The sequence below is a fragment of the Rhipicephalus microplus genome, chromosome 4 (assembly GCF_043290135.1).
Source record: "Rhipicephalus microplus isolate Deutch F79 chromosome 4, USDA_Rmic, whole genome shotgun sequence".
Lineage (NCBI taxonomy): Eukaryota > Metazoa > Arthropoda > Arachnida > Ixodida > Ixodidae > Rhipicephalus > Rhipicephalus microplus.
The window spans coordinates 214,615,324-214,636,919 of NC_134703.1; the positions used below are offsets into that span (position 1 = coordinate 214,615,324).

The following is a 21,596-nucleotide window of genomic DNA, read 5'->3' on the forward strand; positions in this document are numbered from 1 at the left end:
CTATATAGGAGCAAAAAATATATATTTATACACATTGGCGACAGTTATGGGGGCGTAGTGGTACCTACGGGGTTTGATGAATGAGGCGTATTTGTCGCCTGCAGAAAAAATAAATAGCAGCTATTAGCCATTTTTAAAGCTAGCAGGTGTGAAATACGCCACCACAATGAAATAAATGTGGGGTTATATGCACGGTATTAAAGAGTAATTTAGAGGTAAAAGTGAATTCCATCAAAACAGAGTTTTGATTTGTTGAATAGATGAATAAAGTGACTGCTGTCATTTTCTTATATAAGTGTTACACACCATCACGCCCACATTTTTTGTAAATGTTACCACAACAATTTCACACCTGTAAATTCAAGCAATTTGACTCTGTACCTAACAGGATGGTTTTTACATTTGTGGAATAATGCCGTAAAAATTAAGGTTCACAGAAAGGAAATGTTATCATAGAGTTGAAAAGAGAACGTAATTGCAGTTTATATGCTTCAGCAGGGGAATTCAGTGTTCGTGCAAACGCAGCAGCAAAGCTTTCCTTCGGAATTTTTCTTCGGGGAAGCAAACTAATGTTGTGTCATGGCTGTAGAGGGGGGGGTTGGTACAAGTGTACGAGGGGGATGCTCGTGTAGCTTGAGAGCCGCTTTTTCACACCCCTGCTTACACCATTGTTAAAAAGTTCCCAGGACAGATTTCATAGGAGCACAGAGAAAAAGAAAAACTAGAGTGCCTACGAAAATACCAGGTTATTTTTCTTCTGTGAAGTGAATGAGCAAGAACAAAAATTTATGCTACTTGTATCAGTTCAGGGGCACAATACATCCGTAGAAATTATTTCTGGAGCATCATGCTCAATAGTGAGTGAAGAAACGTTTTGAGCAATCGATGAAAAGCCCAAATGTTTTAATGTTTACGGAGAAAGACTGATACAGTTTAGTGGAACAAAAATATGGAACACGGTCCCCCTAGAGATTAAAACGGCACGTAATTTCAGCATGGCATGTAAATCATTTTTTCTGTGGAGTCAAGACATGTAAGCATGTGTGTGTGATTCGATTTTCATTGTATTTTTTTTAATAAGTGCCTATGTATAGAAACTAGCTGCAAGCTAATAAGTATGCATATCTGCAAGAAAAAATGTATTACTGTGTTATCTGTATCACATGATTGTTTTTTTTTATGTTGTTACCTCAGAGCTGACCTGTACACTTTTTTATGTTGCACATTGTATTGGACCGTCCACTAGCCACTTTAGGCTATCGGTCCAAATAATCCCTGTAATTGCATATATCTATTTATGAAAATAAAGCTTCATTGATTGATTGATTGATTGATGAAAAGCAATGTAAGGTACCTCTTGGAGAATCAAGCACAACGCTCGTAACCTGCTCAAAGGACGCGTTGCCTGTAGTTGGTCGCACTAGTGCTTTGGGGTGATTGAATGATCTAACCTCAAAGCTGCCTTTGTTGGTAGCGAAGAAAGAATGACAGTTTGCTTGGGTGGAACAGGTTTATGACGCGTTGACTGTTAGGCTGCATTGAATTAAAAATGAATGTTCAAACCATGACTTAGTAATTTTCTGAGGTATTTGGCAGTGACCTTCTTGGTGCAAGATGCCGAGTTGACGGAAGGACGCATCCCAACATAACAATGTACCAAGCATTTGTTTAACTACACCAGCAGCATTCGGAGAGAATTCTGATGCTACACTAGACAAAGGCAGTGAAACAAAATGATGCACTTCCAAGGGTTGCAGCCTGGGTTTGTAGTGACGGCTGGTGACGTAGACCTTGGGTGACACTCCGGTGGCGCTTGGACTTATCTGATTCCAGTGTACAGCGTGAAGTCGTAGCACACAGGGCTGCGTAATAGCTAGGTGAAGATGGACATAGCGTGGAAGCGTGCACAGATTGTGCTGCTACATCACCCCCCATGGAGTGCAAAGTCTTCACGGCTTGTAGAAGTCTGTCGGTAGCACGCGAATTCTAGAGCGTGTAGTGGCAGAAGAAGGTTGCAATGTAAAGGTATGAAAATGTGCGCCTGTAAGTGCACTGGTGTTTCCTAGTTTGTCAGATGCAATGACTGCTGCCTTCAGCTAGTCCATAGAAACAAGAAATTTGTTCCTGTTGATAAGCAGGCGAAACTTCGTGTCGTCGGGATGGACAACCAGGTAGGGTCCGCTGTATGGTAGCTGGAGAGGCCTGCGGACGGTGTCGTTGTGGAAGAAAACATGCGCGCACGTTGCTAGCTCTCTGAAGACGAATGGTACTTACAGTGGTAAGTTGATGGTGACGGGCGAGCGTGGCGATAATGCTTCAGATCAGGGCGACGAAGTTGGTGGGGCTGGCCGTCATGGTTTCGGAAGACATCGCAGTGAGAAATTCACTTGGGAGGGGGAGCGGTTCCCCGTGAAGGAGCCCGGCGGGTTCAGCCTGAAAGTCTGGCTTGAAGGGAGCGCGAAGACCTAAGATGACGGCTGGAATGACTTCGAGCCAAATTGAGCCTGGCTGGCACGTGATGGTAGCTTTAAGCTGTCTGCGAAGACGCTGGATCATCCCGTTCGCGCAGGGTTGGTAACTGGTGGTCCTCAAGGGCTCAAAACCGACGGTCAGTCCGAGGTGCCTGAAAAGGTGCGCTTTGAACGGTCGTCCTTAATACGTGGTTACGTGGTGGGGGATGCCTAAACGGGCAATTCAGCAAGTGAAGAGGGCAAAGAGAACGTTTGGTGATGATTCCATGGAGGTGCTATGCCTCAGGTCATCCAGCGTACCGGTTGATTGCGGTGGGTTAGTAGCGATGGGTCCAGGCGAGGGAGGTGGAGGGGCTCTAACCAACGAGAGGGCTGAAGGAGTGTTCAGAGTGGTGGCGTGACGTGCCTTATGACTTTAGCGCGTTAGCATAGGATGCAGGTGCGCTTCCAGGTGTGACATCTGCTGCACAGAGAGCCAGTCATAGTGGTCAACCACAAAGCGTGTAGATGTCGGTATATGTGCTGGTATGACTGAGTTTGTCCAGTTGGTTTGAAATGTCACGGCAGTAGGCCATGGGCATGAAGGGTCTACTTAATCCGGTCTACGTGCCGCCGTGGGCAGACGTTGTTGACCCAGGTATGGGGATTCGTTACAGCTCCCGTGAGGACCCGCCCTTGAGAAGGTCCTGCAGTTCAGAGTCTGTAGTTTGAGCCTCGGTGAGCACGTCGGCTATTCTTTGTGAAAAACTAACAACTGCCACATGGGAAAGTACTGAAGAAGAACGGCTATTTGGGCTAGTTGGTTTGAATTCTTGCTAATAAGGGCTGCAGCGCAAGCACGAAGGTGCTAGAAGAAACAGACGAAAGGCTAGGCAAGGAAAGCAAAGAGGAAAGCAAAAAGGACAACACAGCGCTCGTGTTGTCCTCTTTGTTTTCCTTGCCTTGCCTTTCGTCTGTTTCTTCTAACACCTTCGTGCTCGCGCTGCAGCCCTTATTAGCACGGGAAAGTACGTCGGCAACAACATTTTTCCCCGCTATGGTGTCCAAAGTCGGTGGTAAACTCGGCGATGAACCAGAGCTGCTTTTGTTCATTTGGCAAAAGTTTGTCATTACGTTAGGAGAAGACCTGCGTAAGAGGTTTATGGCCAGTATAAATGGTGCAGTGCTGCACTTCAACCACATGACGCAAATGTTGAACTGCTTTGTGTACAGTCAGACGATCTCTGTTTCAGGCTGTGAAACTTGTCATCGCAATGGTCATGCTTTCGTTGGGGGGACTGGCCTTTGAAGGGATAATCTTCTGGTTTTTTTAGGCAAGATTGCCATGAGGTGCCAGGTGTTGCCTACGCGTTCCATCAGGTTGATGCCATCGGTGAAATGAGAGGCTTCCGTGAATAGTCCCAAGGAAGCGTCAGGCATGGGGTGGGAGAATTATGCAGAGGTAAGCCTTTCATTCCTCGAAAATTGACCCTTATGTGGGTGGCCGCGTGACGCTTTCTTTTCCTTGTAGACTAGCCAGGGCTTCAAGAAGGGGAACGTGGTAAGTGGGGGCGTGACCTAAGAAACTTATATAAAAGTTTTGCATGCCGAGGAAGCGGAAGAGGTCTTTCGTGATTTTTCATTCAGGGTACTTCTGTACATCAAAGATGCGTTCAGACAAGGGTCGTGGTTGCTATGACGAAATTTCATAGCTGAGCCAGTGGACGGTGGAAGCGCCAAACGTGTTTTTTGGACATTGATGAGTAGGCCGTGGTTGTCGAGCCGTCCGAGCAACAGAAGAGAGTGCCCGTAGTGTTGTTCGGCGTCACGTGAAAATACCAATATGTCGTCAAGATAGACGAAGCAGAAGTCGAGGCCGCGGACGACTTCGTGGATGAAGCGCTGAAAGGTTTGCCTTGTGTTTCTTAGGGGAAACCTCATAAAGGGAAAACATATCAAGCCAAACGGGGGGACTATTGCGGATTTCGAGACTTCGTCCGGATTAACAGGTATCAAAGTGTATGCCTTTACGAAGTCTAGCGCGGTGAAGACGTGGCAGCCGTGAATGCGATAGATGAAGTCCTGTATGAGGTGGATGCAGTACCTGTCCGGAGTGGTACGCGGGATGAGGGCGTGGTAGTGCCCACATGGTCGCCAGCCATCGGTCTTCGGGGTAAGTTGAAGTGGCGAGCCCTATAGCCTGTTGGAGCGATGGTTGATATATTCTCGGTGCATGCCTTCAAACTCTGCCTTGACTATGCGCATGTGGTCTGGTGCAAGAGGGTGGGCGTGGGAGAAAACCGGGGTGCCTGGAGCGGCTGCATTTTGCGTAGCCGTTCACTGAGGCGTGTCAAGCCAGGAAATTTGGTGAGGACGGCAAGGCACGGTGAATGGTTTTCAACACTGAGCTTTTTGATGCTTGGTTGGGGGGAGGTTCTTCGCTGGCCTGGCGAGAGACGTTCCTTTGTCGCATCGACGGGAAGATCGTGGTGGAAGACAAAAAGCTATATAGTACCAGAGAGTTCAAGCCAATTATCGGTTCAGTGATGTCAGCGATCACAAACTTCCAGCGAAGGTCGTGGCTCATCTTCATGAGCTGGATGCACAGGCGCAGTGAGCCATACGTCTTGATTGTGGGCTGGTTCACCGCATTAGCTTGAAGGATGTCGGCAAGCGAGGACCTTAAATATCATCTCGTGTGTAGCAGCAGATGTCGGAACCGCTACTGACAAGGAAGCACTGCTTTGTGATTTGGTCGGTCTCGAAGATCCGACGGCCTCTAGGTTCGCAGCGTGCAGCCGTACCTACGAGCTGCCGTCGGCGTTTCTTCTCGTGTCAAGCAGAGCAGCGGGGTCGACACTGTCGGGCTCTGTCCCCGAAGCGTTGTTGGTAGTAAAAGTGGAAGGGCGCAGCAGTCTGATCTGTTGAGACGAGCTGGTGTTACACTCACAGCTTGAAGAGTGGAAGCGTGGGAGCCTCTTTGGGTGATGATACAGGTGTCGTCGAATGGAGCTGAGCTATACTTCGGTGCCATCGATGTGGTGTGTGAGCTCCACGGTGTTCAGTGGTGCAGTGATAGTCTTGATGGTGTGAGATGACGTGATCAGTGATCTCAGCAAGTTGGTAAAAGGCTAGTTTTAACTGACCCTAAAGGATCACCTGGGCGTGAAGTGGAATTTCTGCAGCCAAAGGCCTCACAGGAAAATAATCGCTGATTTCCATGTTGCCTGCGAGGGCACACGCTTTGGGCGGAGAAGCTCTGATACTTTGCGTTCGGCTTGTTCGGCGGACTGAAGTTCTCAAGCCATCCGGTTTTTCCGAGGATGACAAATGGCAGATGAGTTTTGAGGGTTCTCCTTTGGTGAATGGACAAGGATGTCTCGGAGCTCTTTGGCCTAGCGGGCGTCCAGGTGAGTGAATACGTAATCTTAGTTGGTCAGGTCTTGTGTGACAAGCGCAAGGGGCAATTGGGCCTCGATTTGGGCGAATGATATCCTGGGCAAGTACAGCCAAAACAGTGGAAGTTTAACAGCTAGCCACCATGCATTCAGGTCGGCAACCGCTGTAGCAGCAGTGGTCCTTGCGTTGACAGTGACCGCCGGAATGAAGCTTTGGGGGGCTTGGCCCGAGGGGATGGCATGGCCCGAGGGGGCACGTGCTGCTGCTAGAGCACCTGTTGCCGGGTGTGTAGTTTTTGTTAAGGTTGTTGTATTTGCTGCCACAGAGCGGTAAAGGCTTCCGATTCGGCTATGACAGTGCGCTTTGTTTGGTTTGCCGTTGACCAGAGGTGGAATGCTGAGTCGACGTAAGAATGCATCCAAACATAACAACGTAACGAGAATTTATTCAACTACAGTAGCAGAAACGAGAGAGCGTTCAACGCTACACTCAACAGAGGTAGTGTAACAGATTGATGCGCTTCAAAGCTTGCTAACCTGCTTTTGTAGCCGCCACTGGTAACGTAGCTTTTGGGTGACGATGCGCGTGTAGCTGAGGCTTATCAGATTGCAGTGGGCCTCGTGGTTGTGTCACACCGAGCTGCCTAATAGCACAGTGTAGGCTGCGCGGAATCGTTCGCGCAGCCTACAAAGTGTGTCGATACACTGGCTTCAATAGACCGCCAGTGCACATCGAACTGAAAGATGACACCAAACCAACTATCCTGAAAAGTTGCTCAGTTCTACTAGCACAGAAGGGCTATGTAGCTACGGAAATAGACCACTGAGTGAAACGAGGCAACTGGGAAACAGTGGAATACTCCAACTCGGCAAATTGTCGAATGGTGGTAACGAAAGCAAAAGCCGCAGCTTTGTCGCAAAGGCAAAGCGATGAATGTTATAGGAACACATTTGAAGGTCACGCGAAGAATGGCCAGCAGACAGAAACACACCAAGCGTTTCTCACGCACAAATGACGCACAAAACGTACTCACAGGTACAGATAAACGCGAATGAGTGTCTCAGTTCTCACTCCGCTGTGTCCGAGAAGCGCGCCCTTTTTGCTAACAGACTGTGCGACAAATACAGTGACCTTTGTGCGCCCGGTAACTGCAACATATTCGTTCTAATGAAAGCTCAAGAGGTACAACTGTCACTACCGCGAGATAAGTAAACGCACACGCGAGCGTCCACGACCCTCTACCGCCCGGCTCTCCACGGCGCAAAGTACGTGTGGTAGATGAGAGCGCGCCGCCGCCACATCATGATGATCTGGCGACGTGTGCTGATTGCACCATCTCACTTGTAATTCTGAAAACACGATATTCCCCTCTAGGTGGCCATCACCAGTGGTCAGTGGTAGATATAAATAGCTCGCCGTTTTGGCATTCAAGTTGTGATTTAACGTTCCGAAACCCCAAATGTAGACTACCTGGCATCTTTCAACGTGCACCTAAACCTAAGCACGTGCAATAATTGAGTTTAGCTCCACGTAAGAAATTGTAAGAAGTAGTTGACAGGAACAGTCCAATTTCTTCTTAAAATATTTTGCGAGGTGTTACACTCAACTATTGCATTAAAACACCAACTAGCCTGCATAGACAAACTTGTGCAGTGAATAAGCCCACGGGCCTCAAACATTTTCGCCTCCGTCGAAAATGCTGCCCCCGCGGCCCGAGCCAAAAAAAAATACTGACGCCGTCCAGCAAGCGCCGACGCCCACTAGCAGGAAAGAGCTAGAAGCTTTTTTGGGGTACTGAACTTAGGGCTACTGTGCTGCAGCTTTCCCACGGGTAAGACCGAAGCAGCAGAACCCATATAAGGCTTCTAGACTACGACCGAGAATGGTAGTGGAAATGTGAGCGCCAACGAACTTTCTAAAAGCTAAAAAAGCTACCTAGCTCCGATGCCATATAACTCTTTCTTATTACTCCGAGAGTATCTTGGTGATCTGCTTTGATGTATTTACTGCTAGGGTGGGTGCTGGGATAGCCAGCAAAGCAGCTCATGGGAGGGAGTGTCCCATAGCCTACGCTTCACTAAAACTTGATTCAAGTGAGCATAACTACGCCTAAATCAACAAAGAGGGTCTAGCTATCGTCTTCGGGGTAAAACGACTTTATAAGTACTTTGATGGATAGAAATTTTCAATGATAATATATCACAGGCAACTCTTTGGTTTATCTGACTCAGACAAGTGATTATCGAAATACTACCTCCGAAAATATTGCGCTGGATTTTGTTGTTGCTGCGTGTACCTATCGCATCCAGTAAGAGCGAGGCGACAACACTGATGCGCTCAGTAGATGCCAACTCCGTGGACGAAGACAAAGCAAAACCTCCTGAAGACGTGCTTCTATTGAAAGCTGTCGAGTGTGCACAGTTACAGGCACCGGACATCGTCAAGATGATCAAAAAGGATAGCGTCTTGGCCAAGTTGAAGGACTGAAGCCTGAGCGGTTCAACATCGACCCAACTAGACAGCACATTTACTCGGTACGTGTTGAGGAAGACAGAGTTTTCGCTGCACCGGCATTGTATACGCTGCAGAAAGTGCGTAACAACTCCCCAAGCCGCAAGATGGCAAGTGCTTCATCTCTTGCATGGAAATCACCCGGGGATTAGTGTATGAAAGCAGCAACTAGAAGACTCGTGTGGTGGCGGAAAATGAATCACCAAATTAAAGTGTGTGTATGGTAGTGCCAGCCATGGCTTTGCAACCAAAAAACTGACTCCAGGGCTTTCGTACACTTTTGCGTCAAAGCAGACCAACCTTGGAGTCGTCTACAGGTTCATATCACGGGCCCAGTCGAGGGTGATGTACTCTTTATTGTAGTAAATGCATACTGTAAGAGCAACTGGGCTTGAGTTAAAATGATGTGAATGAAGGCTGTGACTCCTGTGAAAAAATTAAGAAAAATGTTTGCAACACCTAATGTGCCAGACGTTATCTTTTCTGATAATAGAACGGCCTTTACGAGTGCCCAGTTGGAAACTTTTTCCATTCGTAATAGAGCGTGCTGATTTTACTGCACTTTATGATCCCGCCAATAATTGGCGAGCCAATGCGATTATAGGAGAAGTCAAAGACACGTAAAAATGCAAGAATCAGCAGAACGCGAAATTTTTTTGTTTATGTTTTAACAGCTCAAGCTGCCACATTAAGTCAGAGAAAAATCGCCAGGAGAAATGATGATGGGGCGAAGGCTGAGAACTGCGCTGGACCCTCTTCATCCGTGCCGACAGCAGGTTCTTGAGGATCAGCACTCAGGAACAAAAAGGTACTGTGTCGGTGACATGGTTCACTCTAAAAGCTTCACTGTAGGTTCAGAATGAAAATCTGCTAGAGTGGTGGCGTCCAGTAGCCCGGTGCCGTACACGAGCCAACTAGATAACGGTGAGTGCTCACCGGTATTAGAACCAAGAAGCGCCTGGATGGGGTCTGAAGGGGACAAATGTGGGTGGGAGCTTTTTCCTACGTCGACACGACCTCGGGTGCATTTGACAACTGCAGAAGAAACCGTGAGGACGAACCCGGGTCAACGTGTTCAGAAGCCAAGCGCAAAACGCCCACAAACTCTGCCACAATCTTCACCTGAAACACCGAAGTAGCGGAGCAAGTATCTATAGCTAAAGGCATGCTCGACAGCAAACTGGAACTCTTCTATAGCGACTCCAGACCGACCATCAAAGCCTTTGAACGTGGCGTGATTTCCGTATGATACGTATGCTGCGCAGCGCAGACCCGAGTATCTTGAAGCACCACATTGTCATTTGGTTCCACGCCCATCTCGACCAGGTGCCGTATGCCACATTCAACCTCAACAAGATCGTCCATGATGCAGTTTGCGCACCTACTGACCACGCCGCCACAGAGCCACCCCATATTGCTGAGTTAGAGACCTATCGGGACGCACTCATTACGCACAACGACATCACGAAGCAGTTTTACTTATAACGCTGCATTTTCTCACTCCCACATCTGAAACTTAGCAGACCGCAGGCGCCAACCCTACGACTATTAGAGATCCACACGTACCCATACATCGCCAAGCCTCACGTTTATTATCTTGATACATACCCCAGCGACACGTGCCCTTCATGTGGACATAACACTCGCACAGATGCTTTAGGAGTGTAGAAGAATTCCTCCTTACTCTACCTCAAACAAGTGGGAGAGAAGCTCAGGAGCTCAGTTCTCGCCGACCAGCAATGGGGGGCCGTCCAGCAGGCTCACGAAGCAGCCGCCAGGTACTCCCTGTCAGTCCCTATGTGGGAAATACCCACTACACGCTAAGCGCATCATGCAAGACTAAAATAAACTTTTTTCATTCATTCATTTAGGGTGCCCACAGCAGCAGCTGATGAGCCGAGAGGTACCAGAGAGAATCCCGAAGCGTTAGAGTCAGGATTCGATTGCGACTCAAAGATCAACGCACGTTCGATGGCCTGCCCTAGGGCTTTATCGAATAGCACAATGTTCTTTTGTATTTCTTGTATAACTAATCTCAAAAGTAAGGGGAGTTATATGCTGACGTGACACGTGTAGTTTATCGCTCTACCCTCATGCAAGCAACGGTGGCCTTATCACTAGTGATCACTCATGCTATATAGGAAGCGTGCGTTCATAAAGCTAGTTCATTTTCTCACTGGGCGTCAGGCTGATTTACTACAGGCAGTAAAAGTATATCTCATTGCAAGTTAAGTCGGTGGCTAGAAAGCCCGCCCACCTACCCTGACCACCAGTTCTGCCATGACGTGATTGACGTCATGTGCCTCATTCAGTGAAGCCGTCGTCTTCTACACAAGTTTCAGGTGCTTAATTCCATTTAAGTTGCCAATTCTGGAGTGAAGGAGTGAAATTGCTTCATTGTACATGAAACAATATTGTTATCCTAAATACAAACGTTCGCGAAACCAACTGGTACGTTAGGTCACTGCTCTCAAGTGCAGGATACTGTCAGACTCTCGAAATACTAGAGCGTTAATACAAAGGCTCTTCATGAATGAAATTCTCAACCGAACAAGCTGAACTTCCACCGGCTTGTTGGTGAACCACCAAGGATAATTCCAACTAGCATATAGCGAAAATGTGGTGCCATGGCTTTTTCAAGCTGCTTCATTTTATTGCAGAGCCAGGCAGACGAGGCGTGTGGCGACGACCCCTGTGGTTTTTCAAGGACTGCAAACCGAAGGAAGGTGGCGCTGCTGGTATGCTGGACTGTTGCTCCTGCTGGGCCTAATTCTGGGTTCAGGTAACTGGGATCGTTTTTTTTTCAAAACATGTCTGCGTCACATCTTCTTTAACAATCATTGTACAGAGAAAAAAGACAGCTTAGTGCAAGTAGAAACAAAATGTCTTAGCGCTTTTGAGCGTAAGAGCAGGGTGTGATAATGTAATCTCCATCGTGATCCCAGTGTACACTTGAAATATGCCACAAGGAATGAAGCGTGTGGCCCTTTAACCATCTCCCTACCATGTTTCGCGGCCAGAAGTGATAGAGAAATACCAATTTCATTTAGGTATTTCAGCTTTTTCCCTTCACTCGTCTCTAAACATCTAAAAAGCCATTTAGAGGCGCTTTATTTCCAAAATAGCAGCAAAATTAGCTCTTTTAAATGTGCAGAGACTCCACTGCAATGCACCATAGAAAGAGCCCAAATTTGTCCTGTTTTTGGTGCAGGAGATGTCTCCGAAATATAAAAGATGATGCAAATGAACAAGAAGGTCCACTAAGTAAAAGCTCCTCGCACGTGTTGGTGGAGGTGCCCACAACCGACACATTGCGACGCGTTCTGCGTTCAAATCTCATAGCTTCGTAAAAAAGAAAAGTCAACGCCCAACGACTTCGTACAAATGGTTAACTTTCGTAAGCTGAAACGTGAAGCCCCATTATTTAACAGCGAGTTTAACCAGATGTGGCATTGATCCTTTCACAACTAATGATGAGATGCTCAAGCTTCCCAAAGAGGTGAAACAAACATTTCGCTTGGGTATACAAGAGTGTTTATTTCCCATGTTGCGCAATGTGCCTCGCATAATCGCGATCATGGAGTGTAATGATTGAATACATGCGCTTTGCAATGCGCTAATTATAGTGTCTGTTATCTAACAACGGGTGGTCACAGACGTCACGGCCGAAGCAAATGTGCCGTTCGAAAAACTCCCGCTGAAAGCGGACGTTCGCCCCCTTAAGTGGTCTCCCGAAATCAGCACATTGACGCCGCAACGCGGCGTTGTTGCAAGCATTTGACGATGCGAGGGGATTCAGGGGCGTGCTTTGCAGGATGCACTCGCCACCGGTGTTTAGATTGTCGTTCGCGATTTAGCTGTCTTCGAAGGCTGCTGGATCGTTGGTACGCAGTCGCTGCCGGAAATCAGCCTCGCGGGGCTGTTCTACATAAACCACGAAAGCTGGTATGAGATCACAACTCGGGTCATGCGCGGCACCGTAGTTGTCCGCCGCCGCCGGCGCTGGTGTTCATAACCACAATCATACGAAATAAAAAAAAAAAACCCTAGTGCGAAAAAAGAAAACTTAGTGCGAAAATTTCTACAGCCTAAAGAGTGTAAAACAAGTGTACGCATTGGAAGCACCCGTATGAACACCCTTTTTACACTCCCATTTTGAAATTCGAGGTGATCATCAACACAACAGCCTTCAAAAACCCCATTTACACGCCTATATTTGAGGAGTTATGAGCAAGGCTACAAATGCACGACATTTTTGAATATTTTGCTTATACTTCTACGATACAATAACCATCTTAATACCAGCAAGGCTTCTACTACTAGCTGCTTTCGGGTGAAGTAATTAAGCGAAGCAGGAAGTATTGTGACCGAAACGCTGTTTTCATCGATAAAGCACGCAAACTACTATAAGACGGAAGATACAACAAGAGCGCCGCTTGTCTAGTAGAGTAAGGGCCAATCCTCTTATATCTGTTTCTCTCATCTGTGTCATTTGCGTGATTAGTCGACACTCACAAAGTGCACTGATCTGCCTGAACAAGGTATTGTTGCCCACATTAGTGTAACCATGCATAGAACACTCCCCCCTCTCCCCGTCCCCCATAAGATCGAAGCTTTTAAAGCTGGAAATAAAAGATCCGCCACCTGCAAAAAAAAACAGCGCAAGTGTTTAGCCATAATCACTACGTCAGCAGACGATCAGGTCCCTTAAAAACGAACATTGCCGTGATGTATTTTTAGCAGGCACGTTTGATCCAAATAGTGTAGCGAACATTCCTCTCCTTGAGTTTCAAAAGTGCACCATGAAAACTAGGATCGATTGACTATTACGTGGGGTTTAACGCCCCAAAACCACCATATGATCATGAGAGACGCCGTAGTGGAGGACTCCGGAAATTTGGACCACCTGGGGATCTTTAACATGCACCCAAATCTTAGCACACGGGCCTCCGAGATTCTCGCCTCCATCGGAAATGGAGCCGCCGCATCCAAGATTCGATCCGGTGACCTGCGGGTCAGCAGCCGAGTACCTAAGCCACTAGATCGAAGATTAGGAAGAGGACAGCTACCATAAAGAAAAATGAAGAATAAAGACAATTCGGTTACCTTGATGCAGCCTTGATCACAATATCGGGAGCCTTGTTGACTAAACTGCGAACAAAGCTCTCCTCATGGAAGCCGAAGCGCATTCTTTTGTTTTTCTGCTCTCTCTCTCTCTTTCGTGAATCCCCTTCTTTTGAATTTATGTTACTTCCCGAGCAAACGTGCTTCGGTTAAAGCCTTGATCTTGTAGATGGAGTGAAATCAACATTGATGAAATATTTTCAGCCACGGTCTTCTTCCAAGGACGGCAAACTAAGTACAAATATATTGTCGCGACGTGCAAATATAAGTAGTATTTAACAGGTTGAGAAAGTAGCAGCAGGCCAGTCTTGTTATTTACCGCGCCCCAGATTGTTCCTCTTCTTTCTCGTCACTGCTTTCTGCATAAAAGGGTGCAAATGCGTGTATGTGCTGTGGTCTTCGTCTTCCTCGCAGCACGCACGTGACAATATGTTCTCATCGAATAATGTGACGGCTAATGCATGCAATGTTGCGAGGAGCAATGTCTTTATCGAAATGAAAGGGCTGATAAAATATCGCCTGCATGACGATAAATGCGCAGTCCCTAAGTACCCATAGCGCTAAGCAAAAGCCATCAGATTTGCTTTTTGATAAGTATTCACTACATTATGTCGGTGAAGGTGCGCTAAATATCGCTCCTGATTATTAAAAATGCGTGCTCTGACTAGCAGCTCATGCTGGCTGCACTGCACCGTCACCATGTTCACTGCGATTCAGATGCACTCTTAAGAACAAATATAGCATAACAGAACTCTGCCGCAAAAAAAAAAAAGCGGCACTCGAGCATTCAGTAGAGGGCCGAAGCGAGCGTCCAACCGCATCTTGCCGGTGTGAGAGCGCCACCGGCGCCATTAAGTCTCGTCACCCAGGAAACCTCGGCTGCCCGGGATCGCTGCGCGCGCGCAGTGGGCGCATAGCGCGGGAAAGGGAAGAGCATCGTGTTACATGTCACTGCGTGTGGTGGCGAAATACGAAATACCCTCCCGTGTGTGTGCGTGTGGTTTCTCGATTGATAGAGTTTATTAGTCGGTGTTTAGTTTGAAATCTGCCTGCGCTCTGTGCTTTACCTGTGTGTTCTGTTAGTGTTGATTATTGCGAAGTTGCACCATCCTGAAGGCTGGACCTGCGGATTCGTAATGTGGGGCACTGGAAGTGAAATAGTGAGTACCGCTCTGACGTTATTCCATTCAGAGCTTTGTTAACTGCGTGAGATCAAGAATTACGCCTTAAAACAATATGTTTTTAACTAGTTGATGACAAATCAGCATTTGTTTACTTTGCGAGAATATTTGTCCGAACTGTTTCACGGAGATGATGGTGAAGCGTGATTGTGGGCAAGTTTGTTTGTTGCTTGTTTAGATTGTTTGGAGTACAAAGCAGAGTGAGCGTGCGCCGCTGAGGTTCAGCGAAGAAATTGAACAGATTTTTGCGTTGCCCTTTGTTGGCAGTGGTGTTTAGCGGGGCCCGCTTGTGATGGACATCAATTTCAGAAATAATATATGCGTGGGGAAGGCACCCGTTAGCTCCAAACATCAACCGTATCTAAGACGCATATGCTTGGACTTGTTACTGGGTCATTTGATCTCTCTCTTTTTTTATTGCACAAAAAGACCGAAAATGGAAAACAAGGTTGGGATCTCCATGTAGTGCTTTTCGGTCGTTTTTTCATTTTGTGCGCTATAACTACCGCGATAACTCGGGTTGATGCATCGGGTGACAACACAGCATATTCCTTCGCGTTAAGCTCGCTTCACGAAGTTTGCCTATTTGGTAATACAATTATTTCGTAAAGTTCACCTTCACCGGTATTTTTGTTCACCAGCAACGTAGCGTGACACTGCCGGCAGCCATGTCTGTGTAGCGGATCGAGCACTGAAGCTGTACTTTTGTTTGAACAAAATTTTCGTCTGTATGTGTGGCCGAATCGCCTACTTGAACAGTGCAAATGCTTTTTTGAGCATAACTGCTAAAGTGCGAATGCTTTTTATTTTATTCCACTTGTTTCTATCATGTGAAACTTCCATATTATTCTTGTTATTCAGAGTTATACTGCTCTCGCCTCGTTTTGGCAGTTACCTTCTCTAAGTAATTCAGATGTTAAAGGCAATTTCGCTATGTTAAGGATATTATTAGTTTTTTTGTTGCAAAAACACTCTAACGTTATACATACTGCATGGTGTATAAGCATGTGTTGCAGCCAAAATGTTTGACTGGGCAGTATATTTATCTGGGAATACAACACGCACAGCCACTGAACAGCCTACGCTGCATCGGGAAGGAGTTCAGCTTTCTCAGCCTGCCAGCATGATTGAAACAAATTGCCCTAATTTAGCAGTATGCAATGGTAATTGAGTAAAAGTAACAGGGTCACTTTATTGCAAATTTCCCTGCCGTATTTGCAGATATGGCAAATGTGTATGAAAAAAATCGTGCTATATTATTGCGCTGAAAACAGTGAACTAATAAAAGATTTCGGAAAGAGTTTTTTTGGTAACGTGGTTGCCTTGTGAACCTCAAAAAATATTTTCTGAGTGTTGTTTGTGAAAACAAAATATTTTAAGCTATACCAAGTCTGGTGTACATGTTAAGCAAATGGGCTTATGTAAGGTGTAAGGTGTCGATAAAAGTAATACAATTTTTCGGCCACATACGTCTCCAAGAATTTAGCCATAATCTGTTATATTTGTATTTTCTCAAAGCGATACTGCAGTTTGTGTGAATATCTGAGCTGTGACTACTTACTTCCCGGAAATGTATTTTGATGAAAAACTATTTTTAGACATCTCAAGCAGTTAGCCTCTACGAAAAAAGACCGCTCTATTCACAGAATTTGCATTTTTGTCCGTACTGAGACGTAATTCGCACCACGTGGTGGTCAAATTAAAAATCACCTTTCACGTAATTGCAAAACACATAAACGGTCCTTCTTATCTGACAGGTTTCATAAATAACTTTGTATTTAACAATTGAAATATTTTTTTAATTTTCCCATCAACGGCAATAAGGAACTTTGAGACGTCGGCTGCCGTATGACCAAATGGCAAGATAGCTGCGAATGAGGAGCTTGAAAAATCATTTAGGGGCAAAGCTCTTTAGGCCGCGAGTCGTTCCCCCCTCTGTTGTCGTACTACCAGTATGTAGCCACTTTATGGGTTGCACAGTACATGGCGTTAGAGGTTTTCACAGCATACACATGGACAGAATGATGATTAGTGGGGCGAATCGTCCGTTTGTACATTTGTGCTTTCGTCCCTGCATCCCTGCGTCCAGGCTTCTGCCCGTTGATACTTGCGTCCGACTGTCTGTTCATCCACTCCGTGGATATACTGCGATCTTTTTCTTTACACATAAATTGTTATGACAAAATTTAGCACATGAAAAGAACTGTTTATTTTCTTTCAACTTACGTACATACGTTACTCTTATGTCAACCACCACATGGTGAAAGTTGCGTGTCATTACAAACAAAATGACTATTTTGTGAAATTCGTGATTTTTTCTAGCAAACTTTGGCAGCTAGAGTGGTCTAAAATGTTTTTGTCCTCAAAATATATCTTATGTGGATTAAGTATTCATTCCTCAGATGTTCTTTCAAAGTGCAGTATTTATAGAGAAAAATGCAGATATAACACAATTTTGCTAAATCATTTTAGGCTTACGTGGTCGAAAAATGTTAATATTACTACTGAGATTCGATCACATTACACAAGCTTTTTATTTAACTTGGAGATTGAATTTTGCCCGGAAAAAGAAATGCTTATAAAATTTTTTTTACAAACTCTCAGACGATATTCCGGCAAATTCAGGAGGCAGCGCAGCCACGGGACCAAAAACTTATCTCCGAATCATTGTAGCAGTTAACTTTTCATAGCAGTAAATCAGCGCCATTTTTTTTCGAATACATTTGATATGGTTGCCAAAATGGTTGGGACGTGTGATGTGGAATGACCCAATAGTCATTTATTCTATATTATAATTGTGTCAATGTGAGGCACTTCAAGAACACTAGTATAATTCGCATTTCAACACGTAACTGCACAGTACTTCATTTTACAAGTTACCTGCACTGAATGCCTTCTCAATTCGCATACCGTGACGTATGCTCAGTAGCATTGCACTTTTGTGCAATGCAGATAAAATATATATATGTTGTTGCGCGTCGTACTGCATTCCTTTTAATAATATAATTGAATGAGTACCATGGTAGATCTGTAGAAATACACGTGTAGATGCGTTGATGCATACTTAAGCATTGAACTTGACATTGATTCAGATCGGTCGATGCAGACAGCTAATTAAACATTATCATCTTGGAGCTGCATCTTTTTATTTGCCTGCGCGAGGAAGCTAAATTGGCAAAGTAAGGCTCATATCGACAGCACAGAAGGTATAATTCTGCAACAGTGCGCTTTTTATGCCGTTTGTTGCTGAGCATACCTTTTGTTGCATTTCGCAGTGCAGTGGAGCCCAATGCCACTGAATATGCGTGCTATGCACTAAATTTATACTTACACATAAGAAAGCAGTGAGTTATACGGGGTGCATACTGTATGCGCATACTCTTTGTGAAATGTTGGTCGTTGTTCCTTGTGTATTTATTTTTCGTGTCCGGGATTGCATTCCTGTACAGAAAAACAGCTTGGCCCTACTTCTTTTGAAGGCACCAATAATCTCAGCAGCTGAAGATGATTGTGCAAGCAGCAGTGACGAGCTGTTGTTTTGCAATGAGAAGTATATTAATACTGACATTACATTATTCTAACCTCTATAACACTAGCTTTTCAAATGTTCCCATTTTTTAATGTCGAAATTTATACTGCGACAAATAATAGGTTGTAAATATGTCTCAAAAACTAGCTTACTCTTTCTATGTGTTTTTTTGCATTGTAAACGTGTCATTCAACGCCGTACCTCTCAGTCATTAACCTGAGTAGCGTAAACATTTTTGAAAGTTGTTGGGATTTATTATATTGACAACACTGAATTTCTAGTATATCTAGAAAAAAAGTTGGTCACATGAGATATTTCAAAGCTTTGCAGAATGCCGTCCGAGTCCTGTTTGTCAGACTTCTTGCAGTTTTTCTAATAATAAAGGCAGATGAGAACATATGGGCTAAATTGTTTTTGGCTTCGCCGATATGTTCGTTTGAACCTTACGCTACAGCTTACTGCTTGCTCTACAGTGGTGCGTGCGTGTGTGTGTGCATGTGTATGTAAGTGTGTGTATGTGCCTGCCACGTCCCACATTTTAGTTTTTGCCCCAGTCTACCTGCACATATATACACTGCTGAAATGCAGCTCATTCAAGAACATGGCACCGTGTTTTATCACCTGAATGCATGCAGGTATAACAACTGCATTGGGTGACACCAGTATTTTCCTTCTTCCATGTCAGCCGCACAGAAGGTTCATGTATGCTTCTCCCTTAAAACAGTTGAGCTTTGGGCAAGTTGGTGATTCATACTTGATGGAATCAAGTGCTATGAACGGCTCTTCCCAATACACAAGAAGAAGCGTCACCTCCTGTGTCTCTCCTTTTGTTGTCCCGTTAATTGCGCTTCATTTGATCAAGTATGCATATCCATCTAATTGACATCATTTCAAGGGTGCTTTAGTGTTACACCCCACTCGCACGGGTGTATCTACATCCAACACCCATAGTTTAGGGGAGTTCATCAACACCTATAAATGTAGGTTGTAACGTATCTTTACACCCTACGTTTTCAGAGTGTTTCTAAACACCTTACTGTTGAGGTGTTTCTAAACACCCTACAAGAGTGTTCCCCATGGGACAACAAATACACCCTTATCAGTGTAAAATTTTTTGCAGTGTGCCAGCCTGCATTGCAAAAACTTTTAGATACACAAGGTTGTAAAATGGGTGTGCACATTAAAAGCACCTACATAAACACCCTTTTTACACTCCCATTTAAAAAATTAGGGTGTTCGTGAATGTAAGGTTTCTAAGACACCCCATATACAGCCTTATACTTGGGGTGTTATGAACAACGCTACAAATGCACGACGTTTCGTGGCAGTTTTGCTTATATTATAGGTATACATTAAGCATTCTAATGCCAGCAGGGCTCCTACTACTAGCTGTTTGTGGATCTAGTAATGAATTGAAGAAGGAAGTAATGTAATGCGACTGAACCGCAGTGTTCATTGGCAAAGCCCGCAAACTACAAAGACAGAAAAAACAAGAAAAGTGCCGCTTGTGTCATAAAATAAGGGCCAATCCTTTTGTATCTGTTCCTCTAGTCTGTGTCATTTGTGCGGTTGATGATACTCACAAAGTGCACTAGCTTACCTGAACCAAGGTGATATTGCGCATACTGACTTAGCCGTGGATTACCCCCCCCCCCTCCCAAAAGAAAGATCGAAGGACTTAAAACTGAAGTTTCAGCGTTTGCGCTCTGCAAAAAAAAACATACAAACAGCTGACTAGCCATAGCCTTCACGTCAACAGCCCATCATGTTCCTTACAGAAAGGAACATTGACGTGCTGTATTTTAATCATGCGCGTTTTATTTAATTATTATTGGGAATATTCCTCTTCATGAGACCTGAAAAGTGCGTCATAAAAATAAGCAAGAAGACACCCACCATAAAGAAAAATACGGAAAAGAGATGTTTCGGTGACCTTGAAGCAGCCTTGCTCACCCTAACGGTAGCCTTGTTGACTAAGTTGTGAACAAAGCTCTCCCCAGAGGAGTTGAAACACATTTTCCGGTTTCTTATTTTGCATCCGCTTCTTTTATTTTATGTTAATTACAAAGCAGACGTGCTTGCGTCAAAGCATTGCTTTTCGGAGACAGCGAGAAATCCACATTGCTGAAATATTTTCAACCGCGGTCTTGTTCCAAGGACTGCAATAAGTGCAAATATGTTGGAGCGACTTGAAGCAAGAGGTCGTATTGAGCAGGTTGAGAAAGTAGCAGCATGTCCGTCTATCTATTTACGTTGCGCCAGAGCGTTCTTCTGCTTTCTCGTTATTGCTTTCTGCATAAAAACATGCAGATGCACGTATGCGCTGTCACCGTTGTCTTCCTCACAGCACGCACGCGGCAATATGTTCTTGTCGAATCGTGTGACGGCTGACAGATGCAATGTTGCATTTAGCAACGTCTTTTCCACAATGAAGGTACTGATAAAGTTCCGTCTGCGTGACCATGACTGTGAGTTCCTATCATCATCATCATCATCATCATCATCATCATCATCATCATCATCATCATCATCTCAATCATCAGCCTGACTACGTCCACTGCAGGACAAAGGCCTCTCCCGTGTTCCACCAGTTAACCCGGTCCTGTGCTTGCTACTGCCAATTTATACCCGCAAACTTCTTAATCTCATCTGCCCACCTAACCTTTTGTCTCCCCCTAACCCGGTTGCCTTCTCTGGGAATCCAGTTAGTTACCCTTAACGACCAGTGTTTATTCTGTCTACGCGCTACATGCCCGGTCCATGTCCATTTCTTCTTCTTGATTTAAGCTATGATATTCTTAACCCCAGTTTGTTCCCTAATCCACTCTGGTCTCTTCTTGTCTCTTAAGATTACACCTACCATTTTTCTTTCCATTGCTCGCTGCGTCGTCCTCTATTTAAGCTGAACCCTCTTTGTAAGTCTTCAGCATTCTGCTCCGTAACTAAGTACCGGCATGATACAGCTGTTATAAACCTTCCTCTTGAGGGATAGTGGCAATCTACCTGTCAATTCGAGAGTGCTTGCGAAATGTGCTCCACCCCATTATTATTCTACTAGTTACTTCAATCTCATGGTTCGGTTCGCAGTTTTTACCTGCCCTAAGTAGACATAGTCTTTTACAACTTGAAGTGCACTATTACCTATCTCGAAGCACTGCTCTTTTCCGAGGTTGTTGTACATTACTTTTGTTTTCTGCAGATTCATTTTAGGACCCACCTTTCTGCTCTCCTTGTCTAACTCCGTAATCATGAGTTGCAATTCGTGCCCTGAGTTACTCAGCAATGCAATATCATCGGCGAAGCGCAGGTTACGATTGTACTCTCCATTAACTATTATCCCTAACAGTTCCCATTCTGGGCTCCTGAAAACCTCCTGTAAGCACGCGGTAAATAGCATTGGGG

At 45.2% G+C, this 21,596-nt stretch overlaps 1 protein-coding gene across 8 annotated transcripts in view; it reads left to right on the plus strand.

Annotated features, from left to right (window-relative positions):
- The window catches only part of LOC119172975 (cell adhesion molecule Dscam1-like), a 2,235,730-nt gene that overhangs the window by 197,420 nt on the left and 2,016,714 nt on the right, over positions 1-21,596 (plus strand). For all 8 annotated transcript variants that reach the window (XM_075891768.1, XM_075891770.1, XM_075891774.1 and 5 more), the window contains exon 3: positions 11,021-11,142. In XM_075891768.1, the coding sequence (XP_075747883.1) occupies positions 11,021-11,142 (122 nt within the window). The remainder of the gene's footprint in view (positions 1-11,020; positions 11,143-21,596) is intronic.